The 13714-nt window shown below is 49.8% G+C and overlaps 1 protein-coding gene across 35 annotated transcripts in view; it reads right to left on the bottom strand.

The window, feature by feature from the left end:
• The window catches only part of ZNF12 (zinc finger protein 12), a 208181-nt gene that overhangs the window by 172777 nt on the left and 21690 nt on the right, over positions 1-13714 (bottom strand). For 26 of the 35 annotated variants that reach the window (XR_016387726.1, XR_016387725.1, XR_016387728.1 and 23 more), the window contains 2 exons: positions 1056-1188; positions 7-71 (listed from right to left, as the gene is read on the bottom strand). Coding sequence is in view for 26 of the 35 variants with exons in the window: in XM_089895592.1 (XP_089751718.1) it covers positions 7-71; positions 1056-1188 (198 nt within the window). In the remaining 9 variants the exon portion in view is untranslated. Of the gene's footprint in view, positions 1-6; positions 72-158; positions 255-346; positions 365-1055; positions 1491-1558; positions 1764-13714 lie in introns of those variants that run through there. The other 9 variants (XM_089895559.1, XM_089895561.1, XM_089895560.1 and 6 more) reach the window with 6 other exon arrangements.

Genomic DNA, 13714 nt, shown 5'->3' with positions numbered 1-13714 from the left:
ACTCACCAGGGGCTGATTCATTTTCCGCTGCTCTTGGGACACCGTGCAGGACTGTGACTGTGGAGGCGGACCTGCAGAAGGAAAACGCAGGCAGTGAAGCTACGACTGAAGCGGCTCGGGGTTGCACGAGCACCCGCCCCGCGCTCCACAAGACACACCTGTGGGAGACCCGCCATTTCATCTTCAGAAGGGCCTGTTAGAATGAGGAGGGAGCAACCACCCTCAGGTCTGTAACTCCCACGTGGCTGTGGTACCTGAGGGGATACTTTTTTTTCAGTAGCGAGTGTACACTGAGTCCGATTAAAATAAATCTCCGTCAATAAATATGAAATTAAAAAACACTTACAGTTTATCTCTTCTAAGTCTGTTAACAACTCAGATCAGGAAATCCACAGCATACCCGGAATAAAGGGACACAGGTGCGTTTCACTCTTTCAATTATTTGTACAAGCTTTACAAACTTCAGTGCGACGCTCAAAAAACTCTTTCATTAAAACTGACTTTAAGGGGACCGAACACCTGCCCTAGGAGTTTGGAGTCCTGGTAGCGACCCCACGTGCACACCCGGTGAGGATCTGGGACAAGTCACCTCCCTTCTCAGGCCCAATCTCTTCCTTCCTCAAGCGAGGCAGCAGGACAGAAGCCTTGCAGACTCATCCTGCAGTAACTACACTGCGCGACTCCACAGGGCACAACCCAGGGGGGCAGCGGACGCTTAGCTTACACAACCAAGGTGCTAACGCGCTTTGAGAGACACGTGCGAGATGCCGAGACGGCGACAGGAGGAGGAAGACCAGGAGGATCGCGGTTGGACGGAGGGATGGACGCGGCACGTCCCGCCCCTGCTCCCCCAGGACCCCCGGAGCTCACAAGTCCCAGGGGAGCCCCATCCGGAGCAGCCGGCCCTGCCCTGCAGCCCGGCCCATCCACCTCGGGGAAGCGGTCAAACCCTCCCGGTCGCTCTCCCGCGGGGCCCGGGCGGGCTACCCGAAGCCCCGCTCTCCAAGGGCCGCAGGGTCCACAACCGCCTGCAGGCCCGCAGACGCAACACCTACCCCGTCGAGACTAGCTGACCGGCCACGAGCTCCCGAGGCTCCGGTCCGGGGGCTGCTCCTCCGGCGCGCTCCTCTCTCGGGTGCCTCCGCTGCGCCTCCCGAAGCCACTGGGACCGAGGAGCCGGCTCTGGGCCTACGGCACAAACTCCCTTCAGGCCCACGTCTCTCCTGGGAACTCGCTATAACGCGCGCTGCAGACGGTCGGGCACTGCACCGCCGCCGGCCGCTCGGCCACTCCGGCCCAGGCCGCGGGCTCCGCAGCTCGAGCTCGGGGGTCCCACTTCCAGCCTCCGCCCGGCCTGCGCGAATCCTCGCCCGAACAACCCGCTCGCGCTGGCTGCCGGCCGGGCCGGACGGCGCCCAGCCCCGCAGGCCCCGAAACGCTCGCCCACAAGAGGCCAAGTCGAGGGAACCACGACCAGCGGAGACCAGGGCACACACAGGAAGCGAGAGCGGCGCGGCGACGAGGCGTTGCGCCAGCACGCACAAACCGCGAGGCGCACCTGCGCAGGAGGACGCCGGAAGTCCGCCTGCCAAAGCCCGACCGGAGAGCGGGACAAGTACCAGGACTCTATTTCCCAGAAGTCTCCGCGCCGTCCACTTAGTGAGCGACTTAAATGTCTTCATGTCATCTGGCCGTGAAGAGCTGCTGGGCTGCGACGGTGGGCCGTCTGGACCAGGGACTCAATTGCCCATTTGTTTTCACTCCTGTTAGGGATCAAGGAAAGCTGTGGCCTCAGGCGGGGGCTGTGTGATGGCCTCCAGGGTCCCTGGTCCTTTGCCTGCCCTGAGACATTTCGGGTTACATCTGAGATTCCCCCACCGCCAGGAGAGGGGAAGGAGTGTATCATGTTCGCTTAACTGAAACGCTACAACTTTCCTTCAAATCCTAGGATACAATAAATGCCCAGCCATGATACAAACTAATATTACCCACGGAAAGAAAAGAAAATAGAAATTGTAGCTGTTTACCCAACCAACGCGATAAAAAGTGTACGAAAATCAGATACCAGGGATCTTACCTCTTAAAGAGGATACTGTTTATGTAAGGTAAAAATATCATTTTTCAAAAATGGGATCATAAGGGTAATGATTTATCACTATTTTGGGGGTGAAATAATATAACTGTGTTCTTGGCCAACTGTTCCTTAAAAGCTGCTAGGGGAAAAGTTAAAAATAAAATCTCCAGGGACTTCCCTGGCGGTACGATGGTTCAGACTCCTAGGTTCCACTGCAGGGGCTACGCGTTTGATTCCTGGTTGGGGAACTAAGATCCCGCATGCTGCGCAGTGCAGTCCCATTAATTAAGTAAGTAATTAACACACAAAATAAAAAAGAAATCTCCCGCCAACCGAGAAAATCCTCTCCACAAATGTAGACGTAAAGAAAACGGTTTTACTGTGGAATAACCATTAAACCAGACTGTGTTGTGCACCACAGGCGAAGCACTAATGATTGTGCAAATGAAATCAACCTCACTTTTTTTTTTTTATAGCTCAGCAGATAAAATCTGTTGCATACATGTTCTCAAGATAAACGGGAACTTGTCTCATGTGAAAAGACTTGACAACACCATAAAAATGGCATACATTCTTTCAGGGTATATCCTAAATTCACCTGGTAATCTCGGTGGCTGTCCATGCTAGTTAATACCCTTTATCCAAAGGAGAAAGACAACTGCTCCTACCTCTAGGACAAGCAGGTACTTACAGCTCAGAGCAAAGTGCTTAACACCTAGCCTAAACTCCCCCGGTGACAGAGAGATAAAGAAGATAGCTCTCAGGTCCTTAACAAAGACATTCCTCGGCTGTAATGCTGGCAAGAGACTGATTTAGCTTTTAAAAAGATTTAGATACTTATGAAAGGGACAGAGGAATTATTTATATTACAAGCGTCTTGAGGAGATCCTCTAAAAACGGAAATAAGAAGTGATGATTTGTCCAAATGAATAAGCACATAACCCATTCCTGATTTCCCCAGCTGAACTGCCACATTAAATTAATCCTGCACAAAATGCGTGCTTCTCCAAAATTGCGCTTGGAAGTGGCTGCTTAGAGCCAGGAATGGTCTTTTCCGGTTCTTGCTGCTGTTGACTGTGGCCTCTGCCTGAATTCTCGCCGATGAAATGCTGCCAGTGTGGGAATGACAGCGACCACGCCTGCTCTGAGCCTGAACCTGGCAAACCTCCAGGGCGCATTTCTCGCCTTTTCCATTTTCACCGCGTAAAGACGTCAGCTACACGGAGTACCTTGCTTGGAAGCACCGTGAGTGGGCAGTGCGCCCATCAGCCCGCCACCAGGCCTCCAGTTCTCACCTCACCCACGTGCACCGACCGGGTCTCAGCAGAACACTGGGGTGGCCTGTGAACCCCAGCTGCTGTGCCCACCTCAACACCTCACTCTATCCCTTCAGCCCAGGGACATGCTGGGCTCCCCAGCCCCCTGCCCTGTACTCTGCCCTGGACACTCTCTGGAAGTATTTCTATTACCAGTTGTCTTGAGGAAATGCTCTAAAAAAGGGAATAAAAGTACGGAGTCATCCCAATGAATAGGATGTCCAGCAGTGAGCTGATGTGCCTCACGACTCACCCCTCTCTCCAAAAGGCGAAAAACGGTCATTTCATACATTTCCCCCGTTTTAAAGCTGTTTTAAGCTAGGAGGGTAAACCTGGACCCTGCGACTTCACCTTGACCAGAAGCAACAACGGCCACCTTTTACTTTGGTTTCCTTAGGATCTCCTCATATACACGGATATTTACAATACAAAGCTTTCTCCTTGTGGATCTGCATCTCTATTAACTACAGATATTTCCCCTATTTTGTCAGTTCTCTATTTTTACTGAAGTATAGTTGGTTTGCAATGTTTCAGGTGTACAGCAAAGTGATTCGGTTACATGCATTTATGTGAGAATATATGTATTCTTTTACAGCCTCTTTTCCATTATGGGTTATTACAAGGTATTGAACATAGTTCCCTGTGCTATACACTAGGTCATCACTGTTTATCTATTTTACATATACAAGTGTGTATCTGTCAATCCCTGTTCTTTATCTTTTTAACTTTTTACTCTCACATTCTCTTATACAGACACTTTAAAAAGTATGTTGTGTTCAAATCTTTCACTTTCACTTCATACTTTTCATCTGCTTTGACACTGTACTTGAAGAAGCCTTTCCCATCCTGCATTTCCTAACTACTTACCTGTGTTTTCTCCTGTTTATTTTTGGTCTCTTAACATAGCAATTTTATCACAATAACTGGCACCCAGCTTCAGGATTTGTAAAATCCTTTTCCTCTTAAAGTCTCTCAGCCATTTTTTTCAACACTAACACATCTACCACAACCGGGAAACGCAACGTTTAAAAAGAAAACTCAGGTTTCTAATCTAACTCCTAAGGACAGGTTCTTCTTTGAAGTTCAGCGACACGTCTTAATTTGAAGGCAGGGGAGGGACTTCCCTGGTGTTCCAGTGGTAACGAATCCGCCTTCTAATGCAGGGGACGCGGGTTCAAAGCCCAGGAACCCTGGTCCGGGAGCTAAGATCCCACACGCCACGGGGCAATTAAGCCCGTGTGCCGCAACTAAGATACGATGCAGCCTAAGAGAAATAAATATTTTTTTAAAAATTAAAATAAAGGGAGGGGAAGCAGAAAAGCGACCGCCCCATGTGAATTCCTTCTTATTGAAAATACAGGTCGTAGCAGTTTCCTTGGGCTGCGTCACCAAGTACGACAAACTGGCGGGCTTAAGCAACACAAATGCACTGTCCGACATTTACGCAGGTTGGAAGTCTGAGATCAAGGTGTCAGCAGGGTTGGTCCCCTCTGAGGGCTGTACGGGAGGATGTGCTCCAGGCTTCCCGGTAGAGAGGGCGGTTTCCTCACCAGCACATGCACTATGCATGTACCAGGCAGGTGCCTGGGCTGAACTCCGATCCCAGGGCTGCTTATCCACGGCAGCACCGGGCTGCTGGAGGGGTTGTCACGGACGCGTTGGCAGGAGGATTGGAGGCTGACACAGACGTCCGCTCAGCTGTGGAACCATGGCCTGGCCACAGCCCTGCCAGAGGATGCCTGGGTGAAATCCAGGTCACGGTTCACCTCCCTCCTTATTTCATTCAACGACGCCTTGAAGCCCCCCTAATGCAACCAGCCTGGGTGGCACATCCCACCCAGAGATTTCCAAATCAGAAGCATGTCAATTGAGAAAGTTAAAATTAGGCCCTAGCTCAGTGCTGTGGAATTAGAATCTGTGAGGCTGGGTCCAGGCATCTGTGTTGTAATATTTTCTCCACGTGACTCTCATGCCGAAAGGATTGTATTGACGAAGCACTTGTGCTTCACTCTACTGATATTTCTGCACTAGAGCTACAGCCGTTGTTATATTAAACTGCATCCACAGGAGGAAAAGAGAGGAGAAGAGGTGATAGTTCTGCTTGTATCCAAACACGCTGTTACTGAACCAAACTTGGGTCCACTCGCCCGCACGCACTAAAGCCAATCTACTGACACCGGGTCACGGTGAAGGAAAGTGCCACGTTTATGGCAGGGCAACAAGCAAGGGGTCCAGGTATCTAGGGCTCAGAAGGCCCCCACTCCCCAATGGCTTTCAGGGAAAGGTGTTTACAGATGGGGTGAGGCTGTTGGTGGGAATGTACACTGGTGCCGCCACTATGGAGAACAGTGTGGAGGTTCCTCAAAACACTAAAGCTAGAGCTACCGTACGACCCAGCAATCACACTCCTGGGCATAGGCCCAGAGAAAACCATAATTCAAGAAGACACATGCACCCCAATATGTATAGCAGTACTATTTACAATAGCCAGGACATGGGAGCAACTTAAACGTCCATCGACAGAGGAACGGATAAGAAAGAGGTGGTACATATATGCGATGGAATACTACTCAGCCATAAAAAATGAGATAATGCCATTTGAAGCAACATGGATGGACCTAGAGGTTATCATACTAAGGAAAGGAAGTCAGACAGAGAAGGACAAATACCATATGATATCACTTCTATGTGGAATCTAAAACAATGATACCAATGAACTTCTTTACAAAACAGAAACAGACTCACAGACATAGAAAACAAACTTATGGTTACCAAAGGGGAAAGGTGGGGGAGAGGAATACATCAGGAGGTTGGGACTAACGTATACACACAACTATATATAAAATAGGCAATCAACGAGGACCTCCTGTATAGCACAGGGACCTCTACTCAATATTCTCTATTAACCTAGGGAGTCCCCTGCTGGCGCAGAGGTTACGATTCTGGTCTTTCACGGTCGTGGCCCGGGTTCAATACCTGGTCAGGGAACTGAGATCCTGCGAGCCACAGAGCGTGACGAAAAAAAAACACAAAATTTTGTAATAACCTAAATGGGAAAACAATCTGAAAAAGAAAAGATATCTGTGTACATAGAAGTGAATCACTTTGCTGTACACCGGAAACTAACACAACATGGTAAATCAACTATAGCCCCAAAATAAAATTTTAAAAATGTTTAAAGTGAATTACAAAAGAGTGGGGTGAGGGAGGGGAGGTTGAGGGGTGTGTGCTCAGCTTGTGGACATTCTTCCGATTGGTTGGTGGTGAGGTCATTTGAGGTCAACATCATCAACCTTCTGGTTCCAGCTGGTCTGGGGTCTACGTGCTTGTGGGCAGCATGCAGTTAACTTCTTCCACCTGCTGGGGGCTTCAGTCTCTGCGAAACAGCTCCAAGGACGAGGCTCAGAACAGTATCTACAGCCCTTGAGGAAGAAGGAAAGGTCCTTGGCTTTGTTTAACGGCTACACTAGTATTATTTGGTCGTTTTGGACTCTTTTCCTTTCTTTTGGCACTTTCTCCCTTCTCTGATTAAATTGTCCGTTTCGAACTCAGGGAAGGCTAGGAGGCTAAAATTTTCTAAAGACAAGAAGCAGGCAGAAGACATGGAGAGAATCCGGCCCAGGAAGGCCCCACAAGGTCCTGCTCACTTACAACATCAGATTCGATCTGGGCTGTTTACGCCGTTTTGGGACAACATACCAACACATCTTGAGATGGGTCCCACCCGACTGTAGCACATTTGGACAAGGTGAGGTGGGGTGGGATTATGCAAATCCAGATCTGAAGACTAGATAAAGCAATCAGGGTGTTTCACAGTATACAAGAGAAATTTTCACAGGGACAGAATACCAACCTTCTAAGATTTGAAAGCCTGTTAACCAAGAGGGAGAGTGAACTTCTGTTCTGTTATACAAGGACCCAGTCAACAGTGATGGTTAAAAGCACGATGAATGCAAATCTGAACTCATTTGCCTCCTAACGATGGAACGTCTACAGCAGAGGGACACAGGTCCTCGAGCAGCAGTGCTTTTCCCAGCAGTGCGGACCCTGAAGAGAGCCGGGCTGTGGCAGCTCTGGAGGACCTCAGACGCTCTTTGCATGGCCTCTGAGATCTAGAACATCTCAGAAAGTCCACGAGTGCAAACCAAATAGACACTCAGTCCCTGCACCTCGGATGAACTGATTTGACTCTACGTATGCATTGCTTGGGCTAATTAGAAATATGTAAGTGATCAAAAGACAAACTAAAACGCTGGGCACATCCTGAACAACAGAGATACTTCTCATCAAAGTCCAAACAATAATTCAAAAGCAAGATTCAGAGCCAAAATGTGGAAACAACCCAAGCGTTCAGTGACAGATGAATGGATAAAGAAAATGTAGTGTGTATATTCATACAACAGATATTATTCATCCACAAACAGGAAGGAAAGTTTCTAATTGATAGAAAGAGCATTTATGTATTTCTCAATGATTGTTTGACATTTCTTTGTATAAGCAGTGAAAATTTAACAATTCCACTTGTAAGAGGAAAGGTTAGTGTTTCTTTGTAGAAACAGTTAAGTCTCAGCAGTAGAGGCATAAGCACACACGTGCACACAGAGTAAACAGAGATACCGCCCCGCTACCTCCCCCCAATCTGATCCCCGCTGATTCTCCCTCCAAATATATGGAACCTGTTGACTTCACTCCATCTCCTCAGACATCGTCTTCCTGCACTACCACGCCAAATTCCTAACCATATCTGGGGCTCCCGACTTCCACTCTTGCTGAATCCCCACCCCATCCATTTATACAGCAGCCAACATCAATTGTTTCCCTTTCAGTGCCAACTGGATCACGACACCTCTCATTCACTGGTTTCCCACTGCACTTGGCATACATCTCAACTTCTTCAGACCCAGGGTTTTATTTCCTTCTCACTCACTGTGTACTGTCCACACTGGCTTTGGGGTCTAAGAAGGAAATTTTGACACAGGCTACCACACGGAAGACACTTGAAGACATTATGCTAAGTGGATAGGCCAGATACAAATGGACAAATGTTACATGATTCCACTTCGGTGAGATCCCCAGAGGGGTCAAATTCATGGAGACAGAAAGTGGAAGGGTGGGTGTCAGGGGCTGGGGGGATGGGGAGTCAGTGTTTAATGGGGACAGAGTTTCAGTTTGACAGCATGAAAACATTCTGGAGACGGATAGTCGGGACGGTTGCACAACAATGAGAATTCTTTATTTTTCTTCTTAAGATTTTTGTTTTACTTATTTTTGGCTGCGTTGGGTCTTCTTTGCTGTGCGCAGGCTTTCTCTAGTTGCAGCGAGTGGAGGCTACTCTTCGCTGCGGTGCACGGGCTTCTCATTGCGGTGGCTTCTCTTTACGGCAGAACACGGGCTCTAGGCGCACGGGCTCAGTAGTTGTGGCTCGCGGGCTGAGGAGTTATGGCTTGCGGGCTCACTACTGGTGGCGCACGGGCTAAGGTGCTCCGCGGCATGTGGGATCTTCCCGGACCAGGGCTCGAACCCGTGTCCTCTGCATCGGCAGGTGGATTCTTGACCACTGTGCCACCAGGGAAACCCAACAATGTGAATTCTTCATGTCACTCAACTGTACCCTTAAAATGGGGAAATCCATGTAATGCAAATTTTATCACAATAAAAAAAGAGAGAAGGGGGGAGGGAGGGAGGAAGGGAGGGAGGATGGAAGAAAGGAAGGAAAGGCAAGACTCAGACCCCCAGGCAAGGAGTGGAAGCATGAGTTGGGAAGTTCAGAAGAAGCCTTCAGTGGCACTGCATGATTCTGAGTTGGCTATTTTCTTCTCTGCATCTCGGCTACCGTGTACTTCCTACCCTCATAGAAAAATCACCTGTCTTGAACTGGAGATTTTCCCATTAAGGCTTTTTGTACATGTGACATTTTTATTCAGGTAGTGAAATCTCTGGGACAACAGTGATACTACATTCTCAAAATTTTGATAAGTAGACGAGAACTTCTTAATTGGAATCCAGGGGCAGGCTTTGGACAATCCATGGACTTTGTGAAATCCAAAGGTGCCCTTTGTGTGTGTGTGTGTGTGTGTGTGTCTGTCTGCAGACACCCGTTGAAGGGTGCGTGAGCACGTGTAGTTCTGTATGATTTTAGCTGCTCAAAATGCCTCTTGGGCTCAAAGGTGCCTGAGGGTAGCGGACGTGTGCTCCCCCACTACAGAATTCTGAACACAGTGCCAGTAAACACTGAGCAGAAGAGCTTTGCAAAATTCCATGTTTTAACGTAACTTTTTAATCCAGTGAGTCAATGTACCTGGGATATTTTTTGACATACTTATCTCACTCTTATAAGGCTGAACCGTTGCTGCTTCCCCTAAGTCTCCTCGTCCCTCTCCCCACTCTCCCACCAGCCCGTGGAAGAGGAATGGGAGGGAGGGGGAGAGTGCAGCAGGGAGAGGACAGCGCACCTACTGGGAAGCGGTAAAGCGGGGTCTGGACACCTTGAGGGGGGTTTTGGAGGACGGGCAGAGGTTGGGGCAGAGGCAGGAGATACCGTTTACCCCTGATCTCTGGGACAAGTGCACACATAGGTGTGACAGTTACTTGTCATTTCCTTCAAACTGCTGGCCAGGTTGGAATGACGCATGATGACATCAGAGGCTTCCGACCTTCCTGATTGGAAGGACCAGACTCCGTGGCGCTCGGCAACAGTAGTAGACAATAGCATCTCGCCAGAGCTTCTCTCCACTGCCAGTTGCCCCGCAGCTTGGAGAAGGGACGACCACTCGTGTTTAGCCCAAGTCCAGAACAAGAGTTGGGACAAAGCAGAGTCTAGGCTTCGAGGAAGGGAAGAGTTTGGGAGACATCATGGACAATCGTCCACCGAGTTCCCAGGCTGAGGACGAGACCTGCCAGCCCAGCTCCTCAGGGTACCCCCTGGAGGTGACTGTCTATGAAGAAATCCCAGGACCGTCAGGTGAGGGAGCTGGCACGAGAAGGAATTTCAGAGGCTTGACCGGTAAGGAGGAATGGGTACACAGGTCGGGAAAGAGCCCCCGCAAAAGGTGCCTATGAAAGAAAGGAGACATTCGGAAAGCCAGGGATTGAGGGAGGAGAGCACAGGAGCTGGGGACACGGAACACCTGGGGAGCAAGAAAGAGGGTTAGGAGACGAGATCCAAGGATGAGAGGAGGGAAGAGAAGAAACAAGGGGAGGGTTCTTTTTTTTTTTTTTTTTTTCCTGGTGGGAGAAATTATCTACCATGAGAAAGAGTTTCGAGGACAGGAAGCTGGAAAAATGACAACAGGAGTCAGGGGAGGGATCGGTAGATATGGACAGAGAAAGATGGAAAGATGACTTGGGGCAAGGTCAGCGGTCTGTGAGACTGGAAAGCACGGGGGTGCTTCAGGGGGGAGGCAGAGTCGGGGTGGGGTTGGGTGGTCACCAGTGGCTGAATTCCCAAGACGAGAGCGTCATACTGTAGTCTCTTCTCCTTCGTCAGCCCCCTGGGCCGGTTGCACCTCCCCGCCTCAGCGCCCCGGCGGGAAGAGGAAGAGGTCAGTGGCGTTCAGAGCGGAGGTGGAGGGCGACCCGGCCGCTGAGGCCCAGGACACCTGGGTCGTGGAGTGGCTGATTGGGCTCAAGATGAAGCTGAAGCGACAGCGGGTGTCTTCAGTGCTGCCTGAGCACCACGAGGTCTTCAACAGGATGCTCGGTAAGGACCCGCCCCCTCGCCCAGCACCCTCCAATCCTATACTTGAATAACAAAGAAACAAATCTTCCCATGACTACACTTTTCCAGTGGAAAACAATTCCCTGCTAGTTGGTGCGCTCTCCGTCCCTGGCGGACTGTCTACGGATAAAGGATACAGGGGACACGTAAATGATGCAGGATGAGGTTAGATTTAGAAATGATACAGGGTTAGGTTTGTTTGGCTTCAACTGTACCCCTGAGACTCTAGCTCTTACTGGCCTTTTGAATCTTACTGGTGCGGGGCGGAGGGCCGGGGGCTGACAGTCCATCTTCGCCCCAACGAGACTGTCAATTGAGAAACTGGCTGAGAGTAACTCGATGCCCTCTGCACTGATACGTGAATGCATGATGAAGGGGCATCACTCCCTGTCACTCGGCCCCCCCTAGAAGGGGAGTCACCCCCTTTCCTCCCACAGTGAATGGTCTTCAATCCCCTCTTCCCATCACCTTCACCCTGGGCCACAACTTGGCATTTCCCCGGGGGGCGGGGGGAGCGCGGTTCTCCCTCTTGGCTCTGCAATGCTCCCACGACAGCCCTGTTCCCACTGGCAACATCTGCCCTCTTTTCACAGAGGATCCCGTCGTTAAGAAATTCCTTGCCTGGGACAAAAGGCTGGAAGTATCTGACAAGGTAAGTCACCCGCTGAGATGGATGCCAGCTCCAGCGCCTGTCCTGGGTGGGCGCACGGGGTGCTTTCTACACCCACGTTTCCACTCCCCTCCCAACCTGATGCCTTGTCAACACTTCCCTCCAGGGGCCTCGAGGTCCCCTCTGGGATCTGAGCCCCAGGTGTGCCCCTTTGGTGGTTGCTGCCTAAGTCCCCTCTCCTCTCAGCTCCTGGGGACTCGCCTTGGCTCCGGTTCATCAAACACAATCCAGTGCCAGTGGCCCTAAGTCCACGCCCTCAACCCACAGCCTCCCATCCTTGGAGCGTCGCAAACTCTGACCTTCTGTCCTCTCCCCTTCCCCAAATAATCAGGCTCACCCAACACGGGGGGTCTCCTCTCCAAGTGGCACCACCCATTCCTCGTCCCCTGCTCCCTTCTCCCTCCCACTCTTTCTCCTCTTCCAGGAGGTGACCTCTCTCCTACGTTTTTTTCCCTCTTTCCATCAGTATCTCCTGTCGATGGTGATAGCTTATTTTAGCCGGGCCGGGCTCTTCTCCTGGCAATTCCAGAGAATCCATTTCTTCATAGCTCTGTGAGTACCTTGCTCCATCCCCGCCATCAGTATTCAACACCCTGGGGGGGTGGAGAGAGAGACGTGGGGTTCTGACCTTTCATCTATTTTTTTTAAACCCCTTTGTACTGTTTACTCTGGTGTGAAAATGACAGGACTACGGTACAGTGGTTTCTTTTTCAAACAAAGTTATGGTTTTTATACCATTCATTGTCAAAACAAACTACCCTAATGTCAATTAAAACACTGAACGAAACAAAGCAAAACACAAAACCTTCCGAAGAGGAGAGGAAGAAAGAACTGATACCATCCTGCCCCCGAGTAAACAGATTTGAGACGTTTCCGGTTCTGACTTTCCAGTCTCGGGTCGTCCCACATCAGCACCAAGTGTGATTATCTTCCGTTTCTGCGTTCCCACGACAAATGCCACAATCGGGGGGCCCTTATCACATAGCGCGGATCTGGTATAAAATGCTCCCCACTGACGTTTCTTCCAAGTCTCCCAAGCCAGTCGGCTCTATCTGCCTGAATATCCTCCCAAAACACAGGTCTGACCGCTTCGCACAATTTCATTGGCTAATGCCCTGCCAAATCAACGCCAGAGTTCTGGGTTGGAATTCAACTCTCTCTGCAATCTCCATCACACTGTCCTGATACTTTATTCCTGTGTTCCACTGTTCCTTCCAAATACCCTGCCCTCTAAGTTTCTATTGGGCTTTCTGTCCAGGTATCTTTCCCACACATTTATCTGAAGAAAATGACCCTATCCTTAAAGTGGGTTCAAACACCAAAACCTTCACGATGCCTCATCTCCCTAACTTCTGCATCCCGGAGGCACTTGACTTAAAATCGTATTATAATGGGATGCTTTGCATTATAGTCATTTCTTATCTCCCCCCTTCCCCTTCCCCAGTCCCATGAGACTGGACACAATGTGGAAGGCAGGTCTTGTCAAAATGTCAATGCATTCCCAAAACACTCAGCACAATTCTTTTCATTTTGCAAATGTTCGTTCTTGTGAGTCTTCGAGGTAATCAGTGTTGCATTTGGCTATGAGATTAAATGTTCATTCATTCATTCATTTAATGAAACCTTATAAAGTACACCCTACATGCCGGGGAATATGAGGTGATGGGAACAGAGATTCACAAAAGGCTGTTGAATTCATGCATCAATATGAACCAAGCCCTAAATGTGTCATTTGGTAGGAGAGGGATGAATGCAGAAACAGATCAGACCAGCTCCTGCCCTCAGGAACTGTACAGGTACCTACAACATAGGGAGAGAGGTGTGTGCACATAAAACAAGTTGAAGGGAACAGGGGGTTTGGATTTAGTCCTCATCCTCAAGGTGTGAGAGGCACCCTTCCGAAGGTCCTGCCTGGCAGTGCCTCCTTGATGACTGGG

This window comes from Delphinapterus leucas, chromosome 15 (assembly GCF_059928025.1).
Source record: "Delphinapterus leucas isolate spDelLeu-1000000601 "Yukka" chromosome 15, BTC_Dleu_Yukka2, whole genome shotgun sequence".
NCBI lineage: Eukaryota > Metazoa > Chordata > Mammalia > Artiodactyla > Monodontidae > Delphinapterus > Delphinapterus leucas.
The sequence above is the reverse complement of the archived record's forward strand: the minus strand, read 5'-3'. Positions and strand labels throughout refer to the sequence as shown.